Source organism: Panthera leo, chromosome B2, assembly GCF_018350215.1.
Source record: "Panthera leo isolate Ple1 chromosome B2, P.leo_Ple1_pat1.1, whole genome shotgun sequence".
NCBI lineage: Eukaryota > Metazoa > Chordata > Mammalia > Carnivora > Felidae > Panthera > Panthera leo.
The window spans coordinates 98,045,321-98,072,282 of NC_056683.1; the positions used below are offsets into that span (position 1 = coordinate 98,045,321).

The window sequence follows — 26,962 nt, forward strand, 5'->3', positions numbered from 1 at the left end:
GTCGGTTAAGTGTCTGACTTCGGCTCAGGTCACGATCTCACGGTTCATGGGCTTGAGCCCCACATTAGGCTCTGTGCTGATAGCTCAGAGCCTGGAGCCTGCTTCGGATTCTGTGTCTCCCTCGCTCTCTGCCCCTCCCCCACTCATGTTCTGTCTTTCTCTGTCTCCCAAAAATAAATTTTAAAAGGGTTAAAAAAATGAAAAAATAATTTTGTTTAATGTTTTTATTTATTTTTGAGACAGAGAGAGACAGAGCATGAGCAGGGGAGGGGCAGAGAGAGAGGGAGACACAGAATCTGAAGCAGGCTCCAGGCTCCAAGCTGTCAGCACAGAGCCCAACACGGGGCTCGAACTCACAGACTGTGAGATCATGACCTGAGCTGAAGTCGGATGCCCAACTGACTGAGCTACCCAGGCGCCCCCCCAAAAAATTTTTTTTAGTTCAGTATGACAAGGTATGGTGCTAGTTATCAACTTACGAGCTCTTAGCTCTAAATTCATCCTTGTCTGCTGTGATGTAATTAATATGGACCATGAAAATATTTCTTCTTCGCCAACTACAAGATATTAAGCTTTGTCAGTAGAGAGTACTGGAGGGACACTGGAGGAGGGTTTCTTTTCCAGATTCTGGGGTGCTTCTCTAGGCAGGCTCCTGCCGCGGGTGTGGCTTCTGCAGCATGAGGTTTCCGTAGTGGATGCGGCTTCGTGGTGGATGCCATTGGCAAGAGGCCCTCCGTGAAGGGCTTTCTCCTCCTGCCCCTCCTTTTGTGAGGGCTGCTTCACAGCCTCAGTGAACTTCTCTGCCATCCAGTGAGCCGTGGTCACACCCTGTCCAAGGAGGTCACACCCTCTCCAATGGATGGCAGCCCTGGAGGGTAATGGCTGCTCACTATATCTGCTCTCCCTATATTCTTCAGAACTCTCTTTATTACTGATCAGCCATTCCTTCCACTACTTCAGTCTCTTGTTATAGTTAATAAGTCTTTATATTAAACTTTCCTCAGTTTGATTACTGTGTGTGTCTGTCTTCTAATTGGCCCATGAATAATACAGAACTGATACCAGTAGTAGAGGGTTCCTAGGGGACAGACTCACAAAGGTGGGATTTGGGGATTTGTTTGGTTGCACCCTTGGGCTTGAACATGGTGCTGAGCTCCTTGACAATAGGAAATGGAATGCTAGTAATCCTTTGCATGCAGTGGCATGACAATTAACCAAGCTGTTATCCACGGTAGGTTGTGATAAAGTACCTACTGAAGTGTGTGCTTTGGGAGCCCAAATTGCTACCACACTGACTCTCAGGGCAGTAATGATGACCATAAATACTGGGGTGTGGGATGGACTTTTTTGGATGCACTTCAGCACTTAAGAAGAAAATGACAAGTACTGGTCCTTTAGGCTTCCACAGTAGCCTTTTAAAAAATCTATTTCTTGTAGTCACAGGGGTAATACTGCTAAAAATGAAACACACATTTTAATTGTGCAGAATGCTGAATTACAATGACAGTTGAATTCACAGTCCTGTCATTTCTCACTGCTGTTGAGATGGGCTCTCTCATTTCAGTGGTCAGGATGCAATCCCAGAATAGCAGCAGGCAATTGCCAAGGACAAGGTGGGTATGTCTATTATAAAAAGGGCAGCAGGGACATCTCAGTAGTCAGATTACAGACCTGGCACAGAGAGATCTTTTGCTGGTCAATGTGTTCCCCCAAATGAGAACATATGGGCAGCCAACTAGAATACTACTCCATCTATATAGGAGGAAAAACTCTGGTAGCCTAAGCCTGGCCTGAGTCAGCACAGTGGAGTGTCACAGTCTCTCACCCAGATTCCATACCTAAGTCAATTCACAGAGCAGGGCCCCTTGCCTGCAGGGGAGGCTGGATCCCCCTTGAGAAAGGACCCTATACCACTGCTGCAGGTACATTGTAAATCTTCTTCCAAACATTTTACTAAGGGATCTTCCATCATTTGCTAGAGTTACTGTTCATCAGAAAGGAAGAACATCCAGACCATTTGGTGAAGAATAAACACTACGTCTAAATTAATTCTAATTCCTGGGAACCCAAAACACACTGTGGCTCACTAAACTGAAGGCTTACAGTGATGTAATAGAAGGAGTCACATGTTCAAATTACAGTGGACTCAGTTGGTCCACGGACCCACCAAGTGGTTTTATGTCTGCAGTTTGTGAATGTATAATTGAAACAGACATAATTAACAACTGAAAGGACTCTTATATTGGTTCTCTAACCCATGAGTTGAAGTCTCATTATAGTAGGAAGGGATAATAGGAAGCCCCTGGAACTTTCCCTGTCAAGAAAGCAAACTAGAAGCAACATTACATCCCTGGGGAAACTGCAGAGATTAATGCCACCATCAAAACTTGAAGGAAGCAAAGGTGATGATACCTATCACATCACTACTTAACTCACCACTTTGGCCTGTGCAGAAAATAGGTGGATATTGGAAAATGACTAGGGACTATCAAGTTCACACCTTAATCAGATAGTGATCCCAATTGCAGCTGCTATCTCAGATGTAGTATCTTACAGGGATAAATGAATATCCTCCTGGTATTTGTTATGCAGTTATTGACCTAATTTGCCATGCCTTTCACTCCATAACAAATTGTAAGGACCATGAGGAGCAGTTTGCTTTTACCTGGTAGAGCAGCAGTATTCTGTCAAAGTCTTGACTTAAGGCTTTGTCAATTCTGTTCCCTGCCATGATATAGTCTGTAGACACCTTGATCATCTGATAGTCTACAAAAATCACATTGGTCCACTATGTTGATAACATTATGCTGATTGGGTATGATGAGTAGAAGGTAGTAAGTGCTTAGGTGCCTTAGTAAGACCTACAAGAACTAGAAGGTAAAGGGCAGAATTCCACAAAAATTTAGGCCTATTAATCCCAATGAAGCTTCTTGGGGGTGCAGTGGTTTGGAGCATGTTAAATATCCCCTTCCAAGAAGAAAGACAGGTTGCTTCATCTCACACTATGTACCATGAAAAACAAAATCATGATGCGCAGTAGGCCTTTTTGGATTTTGAAGGCAACGTGTACCATATTTGAGTTTGCTATTTCAACCCACTTATAGACTAATGTATAAGATTACTAACTTTGAGTGGGGACCAGAGCAAGAGAAGGCTCTGTCATGAGTTTGAGTTACAGTATGAGCTGTGCTGTCATAGGTCCTAAGATCTATAGGTCCAAAGCCAATGATACTAAAAGTATCCTGGCATGTATGGAGTCTTTATCAAGCCGAATCCCAGGGCAGAACCCTAAGATTTTGAAGCAAATCTATGCCCTCTGCTGAGGATAACTATTCCACTTGTGCCTTGCTTGAGACTTATTACCCAACCATGGGATAGTAGGTGAACATGTGGCCTGAGCTTCACATCATGATTTGATGTTGGAGTATCCACCTTGTCATAAACTTGAGCATGCACAGCAGCAATCTATCATCAATGGAAATAGTATACAATTGACCTACCCTGCTTGAGCAGGTCTGAAATGTACAGATAGCTTCCGTGAACATGTGGCTCAGACTCTTTCAACACCAACTTCTGTTGCATCCTCTTCCTCAATCAATAGCTCTGGCCTTAGGTGTTTCTAACAACTAGCTAGCCAATAAAAAATTTAAGCCTGGTTTATAGACAGGTCTGTATGACATATTGGTTCCACCCAAAAGAGGATAGCTGCAGCACTATGTTCCACTCGGGGGTGAACCAAAAGGGGGTGAAAGAAAACCCTTCCCTGTGAGAATTGCGAGTAGTACATTTGGTTGTCCACTGTGTCTGATCTGAGACATGGCCCGAAGTACATATCCACACTAATTCCTGGGTAGTTGCTAATGGTCTGGCTGTGTAGTCAGGGACTTGGAAGAAACATTAAAGGTTGGTGACAAGTAAATCTGGAAAGAAGTACATGGATGGATCTTGGAATGGGAACACACTGTGAAGGTATTTGTGTCCCATGTCAGTGCCCAGCAAAGGGCTTCTACAGCAGAGAAGGCTCTTAATCGGGTGGATAATATAATGCACTCTATGGGTATCAGTCTAATTCCCCAGCTACCCCAGTGCTTGCTCAGTGGACCCATGAACAACGTGGCCGTGGTGGCAGAGCTAGAGGCTATGCATGGTCTCAGCCAACAACATGGATTTTCCCTTATTAAGGCTGTCATGCATTACTGACAACTGCCTAATCTGTGAAGAGCCAAGACCAATACTGAGGTTGCAATATGGTATTACTCCCATGGGTAACAGCCATCCACGTGATGGCTATTAAATTGGGCCTTTGCCATCATAGAAGAGATTCTTCAGTAGAATAGACATATTCTGGATTTGGATTGCCTTCCTGTGTCTATAATGCTTCTGCCAGCACTACCATCTGATGCACATACTCATAGAATGTTTTATCATGGCATTTCCTATAGCATTGTTTCTAATTAAGGAATAAACCATTTCACAGTAAAGGAAATGTTGCAGTGAACTCATGCCCACGAAATTAACATCCCTGGACACATGGAAATGTCTGGTCTAATTGAAAGGTGGAATAATTCACTGAAAACTCAGTTGTGACTGTTGGGAGATACCACCTTGAAAGGATGGAGCTGTTTCACAGGAGGTGACATACGAATCCAGGAATCAAGGGGTGGAAATGGAAGGGACTCCTCATGATTATACTTCTCATCTCAACAATCTCAAGCTGTGCTGGTTTGGAGGTCTTCGTTCCCAAGGTATGTTTCAACCAGGGACACAACGATGGGTCTGTTGATACAAGATCTAAGATGAGACTGCCATTTGGCCATCTTGGGATGGGATTCATAAGCCGCTAAACCGATAGGCAGCAAAAGGTGTTACTCTACTGGCTGGAATGGTCAATCATGATTACCAAGGGGAGATTGTACTGCTGGCACACAATGGAGGAAAGACCACATCTGGAACACGGGATTCTCTGGGTGCCTGAGTACTTCCATACCCAATAGAAAAGGTTGATGAAAACTGTAACAAAGCAGGTAGAACAGTGTGACTCAGACCTTTTGGTAGTAGTATTTGGGCCACCACCAGGAAAACAATCAACCACTTGAGGTTCTCAGCAAAGGCAAAATAAATATTAAGTAGTGGGAGGTCATAATTTACAGAAACAAGGGCTTTAAGGTTTGAATCCACCTGTTGCCTGCTCCACCATTAGAATGAAAATGGAGCTGAACCATATGAATGAATATTTCTTAGCTAGGTGGTGTGTGTTTTGTCAGCAGATGGTACTGGAGGGATTTTTTTTTTTTATTTTTTTTTCCCCTGGTTCTGGGCAAAACTTGAGCAGTGCACATAGCTTAGCAGTGGAGTATCACTGGTGTGGTACCTCCTGTGGTTGGTTTACCCTGCATCCCCTTGGATGACTTCAGATTACCACTGGGATAACATCTCCCCCAGGCATAGCTGCCTAGCAGTGGATTTGCAGCTACCACTAACTTCATCCACAGACCCAAGGTTGTATCCTGAAATTATTTCTGGAATTCAGCTTGAGGAGAACAGTCAGTGGCCACTTCTTATACTTGCTATGCCAGTATCGTTTAGAATTCTTTACTGCTTGGCAAATTATTTCTTAAAATATTACAGATAATATGCCCCATCACTCCAATCCACTCTTATAGTTAATATTTTATGAACTTTCTCTGTTCTTATTATGTGGCTTGTCTCCTGATTGTACTCTAATGATAAAGACACCACAAAGACAAAGACTTGAAGAAAATATTGACTGATGAAAATCCACTGACCACAGATTAGCTCCCAGCATATTTCAAGATAAAAAACCCTCCAATTGTTAAGACAAAAAAAAACACAATTCACAGAGGAAGGACAAATAAGCAAATAAATCATTTCACTTGCCAGAGTATTAAAATTTAACTTTGCCAATATCAGATGGAAAAGATACAGAAAACATTCTGATACCCCAGCTTGTGGGAACTGGAAGGCAATCTCAGTCTGTTAAAATTTTCAAAGTGTAAACCCTATGATGCAAATTTCCACTTCTCTGCATTTACTCTAGAGATATATTCACACATAAACAAGGGGGAGGGCGCAAAGATACTCTCTGCAGAAGTGTCAGTAAAAACTAAAAATTGCAAACCTACGATCCTTCAATAGATGCTTATGATACTCATACTACATATGCCAACAGAGAATTTAAGAATTTGGTGTGCGACATACACTAACTTGTAAAGATCTGCAAGTAGTAAGCGAAAAGAAGTTGCAGGATGATGTTAAAATAAAAATCCACATTATGTATTTTCTAAGGGTACGTAATAGTACATAAAAAATGCTGGGGGGGGGGGGGGGTTGTTTCACACCAGACCAGTTCCAGTAATTACTTCTGCAAAGTGGAGGGCAAGCAAGGGAAAGGGATTGGGGGATGGTCAAAGCCGACATACTTATGTTGAATAGTTTAAGGAAAAATAATTTGAGAATATGTATTTACATATTCCTTAAATTAAAAATTAAGACTTTAAAATGCTCATCTTGAAAATAGAATAAAATAAAGTAAAATCCTCATCTTGAACATTTTCTTCCGGCGAAGATGAAGAACCTGTACTTACCCTCACACTGAAAAACGGGACAACACACACCCAACAGTAGTTTCCAATACATTGGACTTTGAGCAAAGAACAGTGATCCTTGAAAGACAGGGAACGATCAACCCAGCTTACTGCCTTGCATTTCTAAGCAATGATGTAGGGAGGACACCCAGACAGAGCCCAGTGGACTTCCTGAGTTCAGATGGAGCTAAAGTCAAGGCAGTTGAAAGCAGCTGGAGTTCCCAGAGCAAAGGACCAGGGTGGCAAGCCACGGAGAGGAGCTCCAAAGATCTGCAGAATGTAGTCTCAGCAACATATTGGTCAGCACGTGCACAAGCTAACTACCAAAGGCTGGGGAAGCTTTCCAGGAAAAAGTATCTGGGAGCCTGCCCCAGGCTAGGAACAGAGCCTTTTCCCACTAGCCCAGACTAGAAAGGCCCCATAATCCAGGGACACTGGGTATACAGAAAGGTCTTGCCTCAGAACTGGGGAACCCTAGAATAAGTGCTGCTCTGCTCTCACCTAACAAAACTTAAATGCAAGACCTTGATCATACTGTTTGTTTTCTGTGTCCCAGAACCAAAATAACCAGCATCAAACAGCTTAAAATTTACAACTTACATGCAAAAGAAACAGGAAAAGTATGACCCATAATGAACAAAAAAAATCAAACTGACCCAGTATTAGAATTAGCAGACACAGGCATTTAAAAAAAGCATACCACTGTATGATCAAAAACTAAAGATTGAGTATGTAGACATGGAAGATAAAAACCATGAAAAATGAACTTCTAAAAATGAAGACACCTGAAATGATAAACACACTGGATGAAACTATCATTAGGTTTAGACTGTAGCATTAGTGAACTTGAAGACAGCAATCTGACATGAAACAGAAAAAGATTAAAAAACCGAACAGTGCATGGATCAGCTGTGTGTCAACTTCCAGCAGCCTCTGTGACATCAGAACCCCTAACAAAGAAGGGAAAGGACAGAAAAAAATATATGAAGAAATAGTAGTTGAAAAATGTCCAAATCTGATGAAAGGCATATATCCTAAGAGACCCAACAAACCCCAAAAGAAATGATAGCACAGCATGTCATAATCAAATTGCTCAGAGAAGCAATAGAGAAAAAAATCTTAAAAAGCAACAAAGGAAAACAAAGATATGTACTGAGTAACAGAAGATGAAGATGACTGATTTCTCAGAGAACAATGCAATTGAGAAGACAATGGACCAACATCAGTAAAGTGCTGTAAACACTAAAGCACTAAAAATTTCTAAAGCTGGCAAATTTCCTCCACTGGCAAATCCGTATCTTAGTTACTATCTGCTGGTCTTGTATAACAATAGAGTAGACAACCCATCTCCAAACAGACTGATAAGGTAAATTCACTATCATTAAATTTCATAATCAAAATGCAAAAAACACTTCAGTTAATAAAAAATTGAACAGATTGATTCAATAAACATGTAGATTTATTTTAAATCAGTTTGGTACATGATACAGGTTGGTTTTACAGTTTTTAATGAACTGAAATAGAAATTTCTAAATACAGCAGTGTCTGCCTGTGCAACAAATATCTGTAAGGTAAAGTAAGGTGTTTTGATAGAACTACATCCGCATGAACAAATCAGAAGAAAATCTGAAAAGGTTTCCATATACCTTCTGGATTTTAAAAAAACCAAATTTTTAATGGCTCAAGATAGTAAATTGCTAAAGGAAGGGGGGAAAAGGCCGTGAGTTCTGTTGTAAGAGCTCTTCTTGCAAAATCTAACTGGTTTCATATTATGGTTTTGTTATTAGAGCAATATTCAAAATTACAGAAGATGAGAAGGCGCCATCAGCTACATTTTCACAAAAATTGCTGTATGGACATTAATGTGTGATAAGGTATTCACATCTATGTAAATGATAATTATACCACTGTAGCTAAATTTTGCCACTTTGGGAGGAATGGAAATTCTGTATATTTTCAAATGAATCTTGGATCTTCTAGCACTCACTAAAAACTAACAGCCATGGCACCATAATAAAAGTTCTTGTGAGGTTCCTAGAACTAATTACTAATGAATATTACTAATGAAAACACAAAAATGTGAGGTAAACCTACCTTTTCCCAAAAACCTTTGAAGCCAGAGATTTTAAACAATTAAGGCACTTGAAAAGATTAGGTGTATGTACAAATGTGCAAGTAAAACAAACTTTAGCTGTACCAGCAAGTAACAAAGAAACAGTAAATCTTCATTTTAAGAACCTTGAATATAATCTAAATGCAAGGAATTTTGGCTAATGAAATGGACCAAAGCAACTTGTCATCTCCTACTACAAAATACTGAAAACCAAGTGCTAAACTCAGCCCTTAGAGGCTAAAGAAACTAAAAACCTTTAATGACCTAGAAAAGCAAAACTTTCTTAAAACTAATGTAAACCTCTGAACTAATCCAATATGTCAAAGGCAGGGGAGAAGTCTCCCTCTAAAACTGAAAAAAACTAGTGCTGCCTAAGAAAACTAAAAAAAAAAAATTAAAGTATGCATGCTTATATTATACTACAGGAACAGAAACTAAAAAGAAAGGACAGGAGAGAAGGAGAAAGCAGGAGAGAAAGAGAGAAAGAAGAGAAAGCACAATCTGTCTATCCTGGGCAATCATCATTAAAAACCTACAGTAATCCAATCAACCAAAAATCCCTAGATTTTCTAAAATTACACTGGTCACATTTCTGGTCTCAAAACTTAAAATGATTGTCTCGTTAAAGAACTAGTAAATGACTCTAAAACAACTTCCTTCCTTCTTGCCTCATAAAAATAGTTACTTTTCAAGAAAGCTTGGTGAAAATCCTTTCATGGTACAACAGTGTTGAAGTACAAAGGAAAATATAATTAAATCAACTTTAGCTTTATACTTTTTAACAGCCTAAGAAAAATGCTGGGAGGTTCAATATGTGAAGGCCTTCAGCTTTGTGGAATATCTTTTAGCTTAACTTGCTCGGGGCTGAAATCAAATAGTATTTAGTTAAATACTAACAGTATGATATCTAAAAGCAGGTTTACTACATCTTGTCAACAGTTACATCATCAGACCAACCTTTACCTTCCTTAATGTAAAAGAACAAATCACAAACATTTTAAGTTACAGTCTACCTTTCAGTCTGTCTTTTAAGGCACTGTTCTTTATTTTCTCAGTGATATAAGGTGCTTTACAAGGATGAACAATAACCTGCTATTCTTTAATGGTTTGTATCCTTTCCATTCGTTCCTTTAAATCTGGAATGTAATTCCCTGTGTGGCATCTTATTTCTAATGTAGAAAAAATAACTGCTATCGAGCACAAAATTTTACTCTAAAGATACAGTTTACTCTAAGGATACTAAATTTATAGATTTATTCCACTTTTGAAAGGACAGCCAAAAGTCCACCCGATTGATGCTCATTTGGCACATTCTTCTCAATTCTGGTCACTAGACTACATCCTGAGTTAGGATGAAAATAATGCAGCTTTCAGGCTTTAAAATGACTAAATTTAAACTGCCAAAAGAGTCATGAGGTTGTCTGCGCAGGACAATGTTTTCCATCACTTACAGAGTTACATTTGGTACGTCAAGAAGAGAGAACATAATCCCACAGCAGCAGCCATTTAAAATAAAAGAAGACAGCCACAAGGATTCATGCAGAATATTTTAAATATTCCTGTTGAGCAAAATGATTTAAGTGATTTTTCTTCAAGGACGATGCTCCAAAACATCCTATATGCATCCTCTGAAAATTTAAAGATCCTGGAATAGCGTCTTCCATGTGGGACATCTTGAAAGATAATATTTTGGTTTCAGTGAGTTATACACCAGTCCTTGTTAATTTAATGGGTCTGTTTACAGAGTGTGGTAGTTTCGTTCTTTCGATTTGCAGAATTTATAGAGAAAGAAAATTACAGCCTGCACACCCAAGACGAGGACAATTCCTCCAATGAAACTGGCTGCATCAAAGGTAGACTTCCGTCCAGGTTGTGAAGTCGGAGTTAAAGTGGTATTAGTCGTACCTGTTAAATAAGAGCGGAAAAATAACACTTGGTAAGTCTCACGATCCTCTATCATAATTTCAAGACCCACCTGAGCTTCTACTTGGCCATGTGCTCAATTCTATAAAGCATTTGCTCTTGGGTCAAGTCTTTACAGCTAGAATCTATCCCTAATTAAGGAAACCAACCATTTATCAATCCCATTCACTCCATCCAGCAGTATCAAGCAGTCAATGCTACCATATAAATCCAAACACAAAACTAACAGCAAAACATTCTCCTGGTACATAAATTATGCCCTGGGAACATGTAAAGCACTTTAAAAATGTGCAATTTCTTCAGACTACATATATTTTTACTTAATTATTACAGTAAATATTAATATTTGTTACGGTAAATACTTGAACATTCGTACAACTTTTGAATTTTACTAAACTACATAAGGTAAGTAAAAATTTGGTTGCAATTCTTCAAATCGCAAAAATTACCTTAAGTATCTACAATTTATAATTCCAACAAGCAAAAAACCTCATTATTAAAGGTACCGTAAATCTTGCTCGGCAAATTTTATGAGCATTACCAAACGATATGGAAAAAAAGCAAAAAAGTTTGAATTCCTTTTCCAGAGAGTAAAATGTTTCTAGAGAAAACAAAACATAAATTTCTTTTCAAGGAGTAAAACGTTTCCAGTGGAGCACCATCCATTTTACTAAAAAGCAATTTCATACTTAAATTTTTCTTTTTTCTTAAATAGAATATCAAATAGACACTGGTTGTAGTGGCTGTTTGATAAGCTGGCCACTTTAAAATTAATTACAACTGTTCCGTATTTCTTCCTGTGAAGACAAAATGGCTTCCTTGAAACCAAGAGAAAGGTAGCACAAGAATAAGCGAAAAGAATAAAAAAAACATAAAAGAACAGTATTTTAAATACAGAGAGGAGGATTCATAACCTACAATGATCTGTGGCATAACCTGAATATGATTTCATTTATAATACAAATTAAGTTACTCTTCAGATGCACTTTTAGTATCCAAAATCTATGAAGAGCTCACCAAACTCCACACCCGAAAAACAAATAATCCAGTGAAGAAATGGGCAGAAAACATGAATAGACACTTCTCTAAAGAAGACATCCGGATGGCCAACAGGCACATGAAAAGATGCTCAACGTCGCTCATCAGGGAAATACAAATCAAAACCACACTCAGATATCACCTCATGCCAGTCAGAGTGGCTAAAATGAACAAATCAGGAGACTATAGATGCTAGAGAGGATGTGGAGAAACAGGAACCCTCTTGCACTGTTGGTGGGAATGCAAACTGGTGCAGCTGCTCTGGAAAGTGTGAAGGTTCCTCAAAAAATTGAAACTAGATCTACCCTATGACCCAGCAATAGCACTGCTAGGAATTTACCCAGGGGATACAGGAGTGCTGATGCATAGGGGCACTTGTACCCCAATGTTTATAGCAGCACTTTCAACAATAGGCAAATGATGGAAAGAGCCTAAATGTCCATCAACTGATGAATGGAGAAAGAAGTTGTGGTTTATATACACAATGGAATACTACGTGGCAATGAGAAAGAATGAAATATGGCCCTTTGTAGCAACGTGGATGGAACTGGAGAGTGTTATGCTAAGTGAAATAAGCCATACAGAGAAAGACAGATACCATATGTGTTCACTCTTATGTGGATCCTGAGAAACTTAACAGAAGTCCATGGGGAAGGGGAAGGAAAAAAAAACAAAAGAGAGGTTAGAGAGGGAGGGAGCCAAAGCATAAGAGACTCTTAAAAACTGAAAACAAACTGAGGGTTAATGGGGGGTGGGTGATGGGTATTGAGGAGGGCACCTTTTGGGATGAGCACTGGGTGTTGTATGGAAACCAATTTGACAATAAATTTCATATTAAAAAAAAAAGAATTATAAAGGAATGTAAAGAAATGGTGAGGGGGCGCCTGGATGGCTCACTTGGTTGAGCATCCAACTCTTGATTTTGGCTCAGGTCATGATCCCAGCGTCATGGGATGGAGCCTGCCTGAGATTCTCTCCCTTTGTCTCTCTCTCTTTCTCTCTCTCTCTCCTCCTCTGCCCCTCCCCCATGTGCGCTCCATGGGCACATGCGCGCTCTCTCTCTCTCTCTCTCTCTCTCCAAAAAAAAAAAAAAGAAATGGTGAGAAATATGGCTGAGGTACACATTTGGCAGTGCTAGCTTGGCTTTTTAGACCTTTCCTCAAAAAAAGATGGCTATATTATCTTCACTCTAATTGCCATGATCTAACACAGCACACAACTAATCACTGTTTAGTAATTTAATTTGTAAGTTATAAAAAATTAGATCTCGCCTACAAGTTGTACTAAAAGGTTTTGGAGAAACATTACCACATTTAACTCTAACATGTCATGCCAAATGAGGTTACACATTAACAAATGAGAAGGACTCTCAGCAAACCTACCATTACTGCTCTAACAGCCAACTGTCTTGGTCCTCCAAAATGTAAGAGATGAGTTTTACTCACAACCATTCATGAATAAAACTGGAAAATGGTGGCAGAAACAGTATAAGGCAATGTTGCACACACATCCTACCTCACTGTTAGTTTAAAAAACCCTCAATTACCTGATGTAGTAACTGTGGTGGTAGTTGTAGAAGAGGAAGGCAGAGTTGTGGTTTTAGCTGGAATGTAAACACAACTTATTAAAAACGTAAATTCCCAAACCTCTCAATATCTAACAATTTGTCTTTAAAAATAATGCTACCAATTTCACATGCTTTCCATTTTTTAAAGAATAAAGGCCAAGTTTCAGTTAATGGTTCACTAACTTATCTACGTAGCCAGAATACTAGCTTTTAAATGCTTCTGAAAACATCAAGCAAGCACGAAATTGTATCCATGTTAACATCTATGTACATGTTTATGTATGGAATTTATGTACACAGCTGGATAAAACTCGCAAAGAAACGCACAGAAGGGCAAGAATTAGTGTTTAAGTAAGGGAACTATATGGGTTTGTTTTGTTTTGTTTTGATAAATAACCTTGCTTCTGTGGCAAAAACTATTAACTTAAAAGGTCATCGTAAGAAACAGGTGCAACTCAGTACTTCTCCAGTAGGTATCAAGATAGCCTTAACTTCTTTCTTTCAAGGGGGTGGTAAACTTTTCTTAAAAAGGCGGACAGTAAATATTTTAAGCTTTTTGTACACTGTGTAGTGCAAAAGCAGCCCAGGACACCATGCATCTGAACAGGCATGGTTCTGTTTCAATAAAATTCGATTTATAAAAGAACAGGTCCTCAGGAGTCAAAGACCCCCAATTTAAATTATAAGAGCCCAAAGGTAAGCTCTAGTCTACCATACTACATGAATTCCAATAATTTTTTTATCTGAAAATACCTATAAAGAAATGAACACTTGTGAGAATTAACCTGAATGTAAACGCATTTTAGGAACTAAAGCAATGTATTAACAGACCTCTGTTAGTACTAATATTACTAATAGTACTCTGTTAGTACTAACAGATTCTAATAAAAGATATGTTAACAATACTGACAGGATATTCTCATACATGTCTGTATCCCTTTCTCTCAATATGAGCATTGCTGCATACATTTTCCCTACCCTGCTCTTGGAGAGACAATTAGGTCATCTCTCATTTCTCCGTACTACAAACATCTTGCAGGGAAATACTTGATCTCATCTCTGACAGGACTGATTCTTATACAGAATTCCTAGATTAAAGGGTATGATTATTTTCAGACTTTTAATCCTTTAAAAGTTTCTGTTGCTTATACATTCTGTGTAACACACTAACACTTTACAAATTAGACATATATTCCTTTCAATCTTAAAACAACACTATCAACAAATTTTGTCTGACAATGGATGGTAGAGAAAGAAAGTTTACACATTTTCTGATTCTCACGAACAATCCTCTGAACGTGGTACAAACTAATTCTTTTTTTATAAATAGGCAAAACATTCACACACTTTTACTTTTGACTGAAGTAGGGAATATACTTCTATTGACCCACAGTTCCTTTCATTAAAAAAAATAATTCAGCAGTTATAAAAGTTGCTACTGGTGATGGAAATATAGAAAATACAGTAAATTAAGTAATCTCATGCTGCTTCCAGCCAGCCACTTCTCTAGGTATGTATGTAACAAAAAATTTAAAAATGTGCTAAAACTTAATAGTTTGTCTTCCACTTAATATATTACAAATATTTCCGACCACATTTCTAATGTAATTTAGTCATTCTGTTATGGTACTATTTATTGACATTCATATTTATTTATAACATACATACGTCATGACTTTGTATGTGACTATGTATAACAGACTATGTATAATAGAAGACTATTATAATTAACCCCAGTGAACACCCTTCTAAGTAAATCAGATTCCCTTTGAATCATTTCTTTAATAATCCCTTAATTTTTCACTTGCTCTCTTTCCACAGTAGGTATGAAAAGAGACCATGTAAAGGTTTGTTTTTCAACCACTAATTGCCATGCAATTGGTGCATTTTCTATAAGCAAGCCCTGGCTTCTTTCCACTTTACAGAACCCAAAGAGACAAAACAAGGAAGACTCCATCGTAGTTCGCTGGAGAACCCAGTGCAGAGCAAGCATGAAAACTGCATCAAGATCCATGGAGGAGAAATTAAAAGTGAACCCACAATGGTTTTAAAGAAATTGATTCCCCCGCTCCTGCTTCCGGTTTACATCCCACCTTTAGGAAACTAATTTTCCCTCAACGTCTCTGCTTTCATCAATCTTTAACATCCTCCTAGTCAGTGACTTCTAATGGTGCTACTACTGTGTGCTCTCCGCAAGTTCTGTAGCATTTGCAGATCTCTATGGCATGAATATTTCCACCGTAATTCAAGCCACCAACATGGTATCACTGAATGTGTAGCTGGGAAGAGCTATGCACAACTGGCAAGCAAAACCTGGTAACAAGCTAGCTCACCACTGCCAATGTCTTTCAAAATGAGTTCTGGCCCTTACTACAACATCTGACCACTTTTTCCTCTGAAAATAAAAGTTTCTTGGACACACTTCTCTGCCCATCCCTACTCAGTTTCCTCTCCAGTCCTCTTCTTCTCAACTCTTACGTGTTACTGTTCCACAGAGTTTGGTTCTTAAGCCCTATTCTCCTCTCTACAAGCTGCTCCTGTGGACACTACTACTGCCTACTGATCAGCTTAATCTGTACTGTTAGCAAAGAGCTGTGCCATCACCTCCATCAAGTTCTATCACTTCTACTTCCTAAGTCTATTTGCATACACCTGCAACTCTTCCCCTAGTAGTTCCCCAGAATTCCCACCACAGGTTATCTATTCTAATCTCCATGTGTCCACTCTTGTCTTCCTTCCAATCTGTCCTCCCAATCTGGCTCTTGACCTGTTACTGTCCAGCTCAATTTTTCCTCACCGTGTACTCCAAATGCAATTCCCTGACCTCATTACACTCTTTCTCATCTCCTTCACCACATATGCCGTTATTCCACGTATACACCTTCCTACAAACATCTCAACACACTGGGCTTACTTACCTTTTTCGTAGTTCCTACCACAGACAAAATGCTGTCTTACTTCTATCTCCAAACCCTATCATCTAAGCCTAGTACTTTCCTGGAGTAGACTTTTTTTTTTTTAATGATTTACTCCTCCTATCACTTTGGTAAAGATTTTTAGAAGGAGAAAGAAGGTATAGTGAAAAACTTTCCAGCTGTTTAGGCTGAAAAGCCTATCTTTCTGGAAAGCAATCAGTACTTAAAGCCTTAAAATAATTCTATCCTCTGACCTAGAAATGCTGTTTGAATCAATCCTATCAGGGTTAACAGCACATATTTCCCTGTAAGACATCCACTGCATGGAGAATGACCGATGACCTAACTATCCAACCAAGTGCAGCATGGTTAAAGCGCATACAACAAGGTTTAAGTAAGAAGAAAAACAAATTCAAACATGTATGAACATACCATCCAATTTCATAGTAAGTATATTTATTTAGATATACCCACAGAAGAGACTGGAATAACTTTATCACTGAAAACATTTTGGTACCTCTGGATGATGGGAATTATAGGGAATTTTAATTTCCTTTAGGCTTCTGTATTTCCCAAGATTTCCACAAAATCCACAAAAAGCAGTGTGTGAACTCAATGTCCAAAGATACAGCAAATCCTCCCATGTACAATGAATATGAAACACTGGAGTTATGTGCCGCTGTCACAGACAATTCATATTAATGTAATTATGGTCCAAAACTAAATATATCTACTAGTTTTTTAAATTATACTAAACTTTTAGGTACTTAATTGCTAACAAATTATCCATCAGAAGGCCTTGCAAATCCTGAAGAAGAGGAAAAGAATCAATTATCTTGTATTACCTGTAGAATTGGTTGGCATCGGAGTGGGCTCGGGTTCTATTTAAAAGAAACAAACATTAAGTCCAAGCAATCTCAAATATCACAATCTATTATACTATTTTCCAAATTGCAGTCATTTGAATACCACTTTTATAATTTTTGCATTTAAGTACCACCTTGCGGAGGAGACTGACAGTTGCTCTGAATACTCATCTCCCCTTCTTTAGAAATGGAAGCACCAATCTAAGGTTGACACTTCCCTCCCCTGAGGAAAGACAGACATTTTTTTGGCCTCCCCTGCAGCTAGGTAGTCAAGTGTAACTTCTAGAAAGCATCTGTAAGGTAGATGTGGGCCTCTCTCTTTCCTCTTCCCGCTGGCAGGAAGACTAATTGATGGCTGGAATAGGAGCACTCACCTTAGAGAGTAAGGTCAGAGATATTCTTGAGGAATGCCAGTAAAGAGCCTGAGTTCCTAATGGTTGTAGAGCTGCTACTCTAGCCCTCTAGCTACACCTGAGCCCAGACTTCCTTTACATAAGAGTGAAGTCTGTCTGTTGCTTAAACCACTCTAATTTGGGTTTTCCTATCTTTCATAGCCCAAACTAATTCTAACTGATACATCCTCAAATAAGTATAATTACTTATTTGATTTTTCTCTAAATTACTATCTTTTAAAATGTCTTACTTGGGGCACCCGGGTGGCTCAGTTAAGCATCTGACTCTTGATCTCGGATCAGGTCATGATTTCACAGTTCATGGGACTAAGCCCCTTTTCAGGCTCAGCGCTGACAGCTCGGAGTCTGCTTGGTCTTCTCTCCCTCTTCTCCACGCACCCCCTCCCCACCAGCATGCACACGCGTGTGCTCTCTCTCAAAATAAACAAGCATTTAAAAAAATACTTGTTTTGGGGCGCCTGGGTGGCTCAGTCGGTTAGGCGGCCGACTTCGGCTCAGGTCATGATCTCACGGTCCGTGAGTTCGAGCCCCACGTGGGGCTCTGTGCTGACAGCTCAGAGCCTGGAGCCCGTTTCAGATTATGTGTCTCCCTCTCTCTCTGACCCTCCCCTGCTCATGCTCTGTCTCTCTCTGTCTCAAAAATAAATAAACGTTAAAAAAAAAAAAAAAATTTTTTTTTTAAATACTTGTTTCTAGAAAGTATTATCATGAAATCACAGGTCTGATTATAGTTATTAGTGTTTTCTAATATATATCAAAATAGATACTAAAATTGTTTGCTCTTTTACCACCTAAACCATACTATATTCACTGTACATAAGGGATAATGGACCTCACACTAGTGAAATTCTCAGTCACAAAGTTCAAGTTCGAATGGGAAAATGCCTACTAAAAGTAAATTGTTACAGGTAGTCATTCAAGGCTACTGACACACTCCAGAAACCTCTTTTGCTCTATTTAATTATTACCTATGCACCAAATTACAAATTGACTTCCCTATCCATTTGTAATCTTATTTAAAAAATCAGTTGTTTCATCTAGGAATTTAAACTATTTCCTGAGCAAAGAGTTATGGTTAAAGAGTAATCAATTTCCTCAAATTAAAGTACAAATATGAGAAAAAGAGGGGTGGCCTGGTGGCTTAGTAGGTTAAGCGTATGACTCTTGGTTTCAGCTCAGGTCACATTCTCACAGTTCGGGAGTTCAAGCCCTGTTCTACGCTGACAGCACAGAGTTTGCTTGGGATTCTCTTTCTCACTCTCCCTCTCCCCCTACCCTGCTCGCTCTCTCTCTCTAAATAAATAAACTTAAAAAAAAATGAGAAAACAGAGGAATACAGAAAAAATTCAACCATTAATACAAACTATGCTAGAGAATGTGACAATCACCAGCACCACAACCAAGAAAAGTGCCAGAACAAGGTTGTCTAGGCCTGTAAAATGCAAATAAAGAGAAGGTCTAAAATGCAGGGAGTTTCCAGAAGAGTTAAGAAAAAAAAAAAAGAAAAAAAGTAAATGAGGAGGTATCTCTCTATCTGCAGCATTCCACAGTGCAGCCAAATCACTAAACTAAGATACAAAACACTGTCCTTTGTATCAGTATGAACATGTTATTTATATCCAAATTTCTAACAAGATTAGAATTATGGAAATGGCAAACCAAATACTGAACTAAGGCTTCCTGAGGCAAAGATCTTCCTCACCTCTCTGGCCACTTTCCCCGACAGTCAATGTGAATACTTACCAGAACAGAATTTTGTGCCATTCAACACCTGGCAATCACTAGCTGTTGAATTATGGGAACAGTAGCTTTTGTCTGTTACGGGGAGGAAAAGACACAGAGCACCAATCACTTGCTTATATTATCTTTGACTTTGTTACTAAGCTCCAGAATTGCTTCCAAAAATCAAACTCAAGGATAAATACTTTATAAGTCCACAGACTGATAAAATAACTTTTATTTTCTTTTCCCCACTGTTTAAGAAGTAATACATAGGATCCCTCCAAATATTCTTCTAAACTCATCATAAATATACTGAACAGATAAATCGGAAAACACTCAGATCACAGAACTGTGGCATGACTACCATACAGGGAAGGTTGCTAGAATCTACAAATAGGGCTGAGTCAGTAGGGAGAAACAGTCAAGATCTTTAATAAAGGCTTAGTCACCACAGGAGGTGCCCGGATAGCAGCAGCAGGACCTCTGTTCCAGATCTCTGCTTTGGTCATCTACACTTTCTAAAACTGCTTTCCTAGATGGTCAGACTTGTAACAAGAGTAAGGGAGACCTTTCCCCAACATATCCTACAGTAAAGTATTGGAGCCCAAAAAAATACGCCAAGTCCCAAGGAGAAGAGGCGTGTGCTCTTAAATTCCATTTTATGACTTTAAAAAAAGGGACTCTTAAACAACAAAAAATTAACTTTACCCCAAACTAAGCTAATACCTTAATTTTAAAAGAAGTTTTTCAACTTTTTTATGTAGTGATATATCCACAATTCTTACATTTTTTTAACGCACAAAGAAGCTTAACATATAGTGTTAGCTTTTTCTTTTATATACATATAAACCAGATAGACTGTTTTACTGATAAGAAAAAAATGCAACTACCTTCCATTAAAAAAACAGAACATGCTATAATTCCGCAGTCCTAACAAAAACCTTATTGGCATTTCAAAGTATCTTCAAGTAGCTCTTTATCCCTCAAATTAAAGGTTACTCTCTTCCCATGTCATTCTTCTTTCATATTTAAGTATCCAACAAAGTTTTATAAGGTCTCCATAGTTCATCTAGTAGGTGACAGAAGATAAATGCCTCCTTTTTCTAGACAACTATTTTCAGGGGAAAATTTTACAACTTTCTTTCACTGCTAATTTCAGTGTACCTGTACCATTCCATCTTCCAAATCTTTAAAATCTCTCGTCCCTTGGGGCACCTGGGTGGCTGTCTGTTAAGCATCGCACTCAACTTTGGCTCATGTCAGGATCTCACGGTCCTTGAGTTTGAGCCCCATATTGTGCTCCACGATGACAGCACAGAGCCTGCTTGGGATTCTCTCTCTCAGCCCCTTCCCTGCTCACGTGTTCACGCACATTCTCTCTCTCTCTCAAAATAAATAAACTTAAAAAAATAAAAACTACTGAACCTTAATTATCCCCCTAAGGAATTAAAGGTGTGGGGACAGAATGGGAGACCAGAGTTTTGGGGGGAAATGTGAAGCCACGGGCACTTTAACGAAAAAGTATTTGACTTGCAAAATAAATAGTAACACACTATACCAAAAATTTGGTATTTTCTACATAATTTTCAAATGTTCAGGAATGCCCTGTAGAATACCTTAAAAGGTTAAAACAAAACAGTTTGCAGCCTCAAAATTGAAGCAATCTTTTCCTACCTTTACATTCTATCCAAAAGCAGGTAGTAGCATCAAGGCTAGCATTGAAACAGGAAACACAGCTGTTGCGGTTTTCACAGATACCTGGTGGGGAGGGGCATATAAAACCAATCAATTGATAACTCACTTTGAGTTTGCATCACTTACCTTTTTTACACAAATGTGAGCATTACATATGATACTGAACTTACTAATTCAGAGAAGTGGTAAAACGTTATATAGCCCATTGATAGATGAATGGATTAAAAAAAGTGTATACATTTTGCAGTATTTTTCAACCACAAAAAAAGGAAATCTTGCCATATGCTACAACATGGATGAACCTTAAGGGCATTATGTGAAATTAGACATTCAAAAAAGGACAAACACTGCATGATTCCACCTATATAAAGTATCTAAAACAGTCACAGTCAGAAGCAGAAAGTAGAATGATGGCTGCGGGGAGGGGAAATGGAGATTTGCTGGTCAAGCAGGGTATAGTTTCAAGTAGGATGAAAAGTTCTAGAGCTCCTCTGTATAACATCGCGCTTACAGTTAATAATGTACTTTACACTTAAAAATTTGTTGGATTGGTAGACCTCATGTTAGATGGGTTTTTTTTTAACCACACACACAAAAACACTTCATAAATTGGCTTAATAAAAATTTCCTATCATTATAAATGACTGAAGAAGCTGAAATAAACTCAAGAGAAAGGGAAGGAAAAAACCCCACAAGCTAGTGAGAAGGCTCAGTACCTATCTAGGCAACCCTTTTTCACAGGTCAGCTATTTCACAGACACTCAGGGTTTCTTGAGCCATTTTAAAACATCCATAAAAAATAAAAATATTGGGAAAAAAGGGTATGTTATAAGGCCAACACCACACACAGGGAAATCACTGCCCTAAAACATCAGCTGAGACACTGAAATTTTTAATAGTAATAAAGATTTGTTACAGATTGAACCCAAGCTCTGATGATGCCCATTCTGAAAACCTCAAGAGATTCGGAACTCATAAACGGCCTGCTCTTTCCAAGGTCCTCCATGAATGGAGGGTAAGAAACAACAAGACCTGGAAGGAGCAACATCCATGTACACATAATTTAACAAGTTAGCAGGGTTTTTGTCAATAATTTAAACCAAATGACCAAAAGACTTTAGAATAGGGCTCTATCCATTTTCCTGGAAGGTTGATGCCCCCCAAAACATTCATATTTGCTTTCCCCATGCCTTAAAAAAAACAGTTCTGCATAGAGGCAATGCATTTCAATATTTTATGACTAGTATTCATCAGGGACTGGGACATATATAATACCCTGAATAAGGGGTTCACAAAATAGAAAATAAATTCTGTAGACGTTTGTATACTGATAAAAAAAAAAAAAAGCTAGTCTAAAATCTTTTGTGCCTGATAATTAATGTTTGAATAGCATAATCAATGTTAGTTACAATGAACTAAACTTGCTACCTTTCATTTTAGACTGAAGCTTATCCAACTACTATTTACAGAAAACAAAACATCTTTGCACAACTTTCAATTACAAAAAGGCAATTAACGGGAATCTCCAAGCTTCTCTTGGAAAAATACACACAACACTCCAAAACTACAATTCTGGGAAAAAACTGCAAAATCAGCAGGAGACAATACACATTGTGCTCTATCCTCTTAAAAACAGTGCAGTCAGAATATCCAGTATCGTACTGCAATTTACTTTCCTCATTTAACAATTTTTGAATTTTACTATTACATCTTTATAAACAATTATACATTTTATTAAACTTTCATAAAACAAACCAAAGGAAGACACTGCAAAATAGTATCATCAGCCTGAGGGAATGGGGCGGGGGGGAAACCACGGTAAATATCCTGACACTCCACGGCAATTCTTTGGTCAAGATGCCAGTTACTCCTTACTCAATATTAACTACAATCACCAATTATACTAAATTGCAGGTTTTAAATATCTAGGGCTCCTTCACCTTTCTACCTTAAATTTATCTTCCCTTCTCTTTTGTGTTGTAAAGACATTGCCAATTCAATGTACGCCTCAACCAGTACCCAAGTCTACTGCAGAGCTTAACAAAGGGTGTGTTCCTGATCGGGTTTTGGAAAACCAACAGACCTGGGTTCCAATCCCAGCTTCACAATCAACTAAATTTACGCTTCTCGCAGTTACTTTAACTCCATCTTCCTCCTAGATTTCACTGCCTATCTTCTAATTTAGCCTTAAATACCAAAAAGGATACGTGAAGCACTGAGTACACGAATGGTTACTTTTTTTCTTTGCACATAGCAAAGTTTTAATTAATCGAATGCCCAACCCTCGAGTATATCTCATACCTATCCGCAGAATCAATATAGTTAGATCCCAGGCAACTTATTTTCTCAGACCGAAGTCGGAGACACTAGCAGCATTAACGTCTACGGTTTCTTTCCCTCTTTCGCCAACTTCTGGAGAAGCCTCCTCTCGGAGGCAGGACCTGGGTGGGCAAACGGCTAACCCCAAAGAGAGGGGGGTTCGACTTCATCAACAACTTTGGAGGCGAGTCGCCTCGCCCCATGATCAACCCCACTGCAGCCACCGCGGGAGGAAGCCACGTCCCCTCTTCCGAGCGTGAAGTGAGACTGGGGATTACGAGGCACTTTTTAAAAGCATGTCGGCGTAGGGCACTCGGGGTGGCAAAGGCCACGGAGGCTCGACCGCCCCTTCTCCCCGGGGCGCTCCCCACCCCCGCCACCCCGAGCCGGGCCCCGGCTGGACTCGGACGGGCCGCCATGTTGCTGGAGCGCGGCCCGCCCGGGCCCCGCGCGCACCGCGGGCAGGACAGGCGGCTCGGCTCGGCGGGCGTGCCAGTGCGGGAAGCCCGTTGGGCCGGCCCCCACCTTGTGCTGGAATGGTGACCGGCGTTAGAGTCGTCACCGACGTCGGAACTGACTTGGTGGTCGCTAAAGTCGTAACTGCAGTCACGTTCGGGTCCGGGGAGACGTCCTGAGCCGCGGTCAGCACACAGAGCGCGGCCAGGCAGGCAGCGGCCCACGGCAGCTGGCGGGAGAGCCCCGACATCACGTCCTCCGCGCAGATGTTCCGGCGAAAGCTGCTGCGAACTCCGCTCCGTCAGTCCCTCTGTCCCCTGCGGCACCGCCTCGGAGAGTCTGGTCCCCCGCGAGATCGCGACGGGGTCACGTGAGGGGCCCCAGGCCACGGCGTGCGGGGGCGAGGCGGAGCGGGGGCGGACCGCGGACGATACCAACTGGAATCCTACGGGAGGGGAAACGGGCATCGAGAGGAAATCGAGGGACGCTGTCCCTCAAAGCAACTGAAATATAGCGAAGAAGCTCGGCAGATGCAGTAAACTGTTTCCTTTGCCTTCAGGTTATCACCCAGGACGCCGCTGGGCTGTTCTAGTTCCTGCGATAGGGTAAGCTCCGACCCTGGCTTGAATGGAACAACCTACATGAGGTGGCGCTCGGCGTCCACCCGAGCGACCAGCTAGGCTGTAAATGCGCGGTCCCACGTGACTTTCTGGGCCTCGCCTCCAGGATCTGTGTCCGCCCGGCTGTGGTTTTCGTGGAGTGCACTTAGAATCAGGACGTGAATTAAGTTTGTGGTGTGTTCCCGCATTCCGAGGGTGCTTGCACAGAACTTTAGTGGGACCCGCGCTTCTGTCCTTTGAAAATGGGTTTTTCTGGAAATAACCCCGTGTTGGGATCCCCCAGGGAAATGAAGAAACCACGTGGTTGAGTTTCTGCTCCGCCGCCCACCTAGGGTGAGCGGCTAAAAAGCCGAAAGCGTCCTGCCTTCGAGCCAGAGCCAAACACCTTCTACCTCTATCACACTTGCCCAACCTGTCTTTTCTGAATTTCTATTTCAGCCATTGGTAGCAGAAGCCAGTCAACGCCACCACTACACAGAGAATCAAAGACAAGCTGGGTTGGAAATCCGTCTGGTCCGTTCCCACCCCCACTTTGCAGGTGAGGAAACCGAGACTCAGAAAAAGTGACTTGACCGAAAAACGGTGCTTGGCAACAGGGCTGAATTTCGAAATGCCTGTTAATGTTCTGTCACTGCTCAGGTTTTTAGTAAGGGTGAGCACCATCTGATGCCCAGTCTCACAAAATATTCACAATTGCATCGTGCTTATATTAAATAGTAAAAATTAGACTATAAAAGGTATTTTAATGCTGTTTTCAGTTATTTGTACTTATCATGCAAGTTCAATTATTCACATTTAACCCTAATAAAATAGCGCGAACATTATTTGCTTTTTTTGAGATCTGCTTTGCTATGAAAAAACAAAAAAGTTGACTTCATAAACATTTTACCATTTTTTCCTCAACTTCACATCTTCACTACTTTCTAGGATCTAACCAGTGGGGCTCTTTTGTACCCTGATGACTATGAACATTTGTTCTATTGACTACACTAGTTGGAGATTTGCTTGGATGTAAATAAGAAACTGATGATGGTTGATCCAACCTATGGCTGGAAGAATGAGAGTGCAGCCAAGTACTTAAATGAGGTCCCATTATCGGCCTTTAGTGAACTGGCTGCTCTTCTCTCACGGTATGTTTCCCACAGCATGTATACAGCCGTCTGACACCCAAAGGAAGGCACTAGTAAACTTTTTTTTTTTTTTTAAGTTAAAAATATAATAGAAGTCTGTTTTCTTCCTGTACTCCAGTGGATCAACTTGTTTACATCCTAGGATGAACACACCCCATTGTGGAGACCATTGTTTTATGATTTGTCACCTGGATGTTCAACTCTAGTCTTCAGATTTTTGATAAGAGAACATTTCACTCTCGTTTTAAAACTAGAGAAGCATTGGCTTATTTTATTTTACATGACATCTGTTAAGCTAGCTCAAGGAAGATTTTCAAAGTCATTTCAGTGTTCTGTAGCAAGGACTGGCATCTGTAACACTGTTTTTGTTTTTGTTTTTTAAGTTTTTATTTTGAGAGAGAGAGAGAGAGAGAGAGAGAGCGCGCGCGCGCGCGCGCGCGCGCTAGTGGGGGAGGGGCAGAGAGACAGAGGGAGAGAATCCCAAGCAGGCTCCGCACTGTCAGCACAGAACCCCACGCGGGGTGAGAACCCTGAGATCCTGACCTGAGCTGAAATCAAGAGTCAGATGCTTAACCAACTGAGCCACCCAGGCACCCCTGTAGCACAGTTTTGATAACATATATTAAACATTGTAATATTTAAATAAGTTTCAACAAAGAAGATTGTAATAAATCAAAGATTAATAGTAAGCTGAAATTATAGATTCAATTTCTTATTATTAACACTGTGATTAGGATTGATGATAAACTAGAGATCCTGTCATTAGGAGGCTCTCCACTTTGGCTATGGATATGTCTTCCATAACTATTCCAGGGTTTCAGAAGGGAGCATTATACTTGACAGCAGTTATTCTTAACCTTGACTGAACATAGAAATCACCTGGGAAGTTTTGAAAATTCCTGATGCCAGAGTACCAATTGAATTAGTCTGGAAAAATGCCTGGGCTCTCCACGTGTTTTTATTTATTTATCTTTTTAATGTCTTTATTTATTTTTGAGTGGGGGGGAAGGGCAGAGAAAGCGAGGGAGACACAGAATCGGAAACAAGCGCCAGGCTCTGAGCTGTCAGCACAGAGCCAGACGCTGGGCTTGAACTCGAGCTGTGAGATCATGACCTGAGCTGAAGTCGGATACTTAACCGACTGGGCCGCCCAGGTGCCCTTCTCCACGTTTTTAATCTGCACCTTAGGTTGGGGTGCCTGGGTGGCTCAGTTGGTTAAGCAGCAGACTTCAGCTCAGGTCATGATCTCGCAGTTCATTAGTTCAAGCCCCCTGTCAGGCTCTGTGCTGACAGCTCAGAGCCTGGAACCTACTTCAGATTCTGTGTCTCCCTCTGTCTCTCTGCCCCTCCCCTGCTCGCTCTCTCTCTCTCTCTCTCTCTCAAAAATAAATAAACTCCCTCTCTCTGCCTCCCCCCTGCTCTCTCTCTCTCTCTCTCTCAAAAATAAATAAACGTTAAAAAAAATTTTGCAACTTAGGTTGAAAACCACAGCTTTACTCTTATTTCTCGAAGTGTGGTTCATGAACCCAGTGCACTCATACCTCCTGAAAATGTTTTAGAGATGCAAAATCTCAGGCCTC

At 40.2% G+C, this 26,962-nt stretch overlaps 2 protein-coding genes and 1 long non-coding RNA gene across 5 annotated transcripts in view; 2 read left to right on the forward strand and 1 right to left on the reverse strand.

Annotated features, from left to right (window-relative positions):
* The window catches only part of LOC122220259 (coiled-coil domain-containing protein 162-like), an 82,191-nt gene extending 81,246 nt beyond the window's left edge, over window positions 1–945 (forward strand). The window contains exon 24 of the mRNA XM_042939538.1: window positions 645–945. Within this exon, the coding sequence (XP_042795472.1) occupies window positions 645–681 (37 nt within the window). The 3' untranslated portion in view covers window positions 682–945. The remainder of the gene's footprint in view (window positions 1–644) is intronic.
* A 7,101-nt stretch (window positions 946–8,046) lies between these two features.
* CD164 (CD164 molecule) lies at window positions 8,047–23,980 on the reverse strand. The gene is made up of 6 exons (XM_042939552.1): window positions 23,702–23,980; window positions 20,837–20,920; window positions 19,184–19,255; window positions 17,007–17,042; window positions 13,226–13,282; window positions 8,047–10,623 (listed from the first exon to the last, which is right to left on the reverse strand). Exons 1-6 carry the CDS (start codon window positions 23,880–23,882, stop codon window positions 10,457–10,459), a joined length of 597 nt encoding a protein of 198 aa, XP_042795486.1. The 5' UTR covers window positions 23,883–23,980; the 3' UTR covers window positions 8,047–10,456.
* Window positions 23,981–23,995: 15 nt separating this feature from the next.
* LOC122220266 overlaps window positions 23,996–26,962 on the forward strand; it is a 14,601-nt gene continuing 11,634 nt past the window's right edge. Inside the window, exons 1-2 of one of the 3 annotated variants that reach the window (XR_006202762.1) lie at window positions 23,996–24,237; window positions 24,691–24,790. This is a non-coding gene — a long non-coding RNA (uncharacterized LOC122220266). The other 2 variants (XR_006202763.1, XR_006202764.1) reach the window with 2 other exon arrangements.

What these genes read in the sequence shown, in the direction of transcription:
- CD164 (XM_042939552.1), bottom strand. Translation starts at nt 23,882, where the DNA reads ATGTCGGGGCTCTCCCGCCAGCTGCCGTGGGCCGCTGCCTGCCTGGCC. An exon ending in CTTTTGGATAGAATGTAAAG is followed by an intron (nt 19,256 to 20,836) that starts GTAGGAAAAGAT and finishes TCCCCGTAACAG; the next exon opens with ACAAAAGCTACTGTTCCCAT. An exon ending in CACCACAGTTACTACATCAG is followed by an intron (nt 10,624 to 13,225) that starts GTAATTGAGGGT and finishes CTTATTTAACAG; the next exon opens with GTACGACTAATACCACTTTA.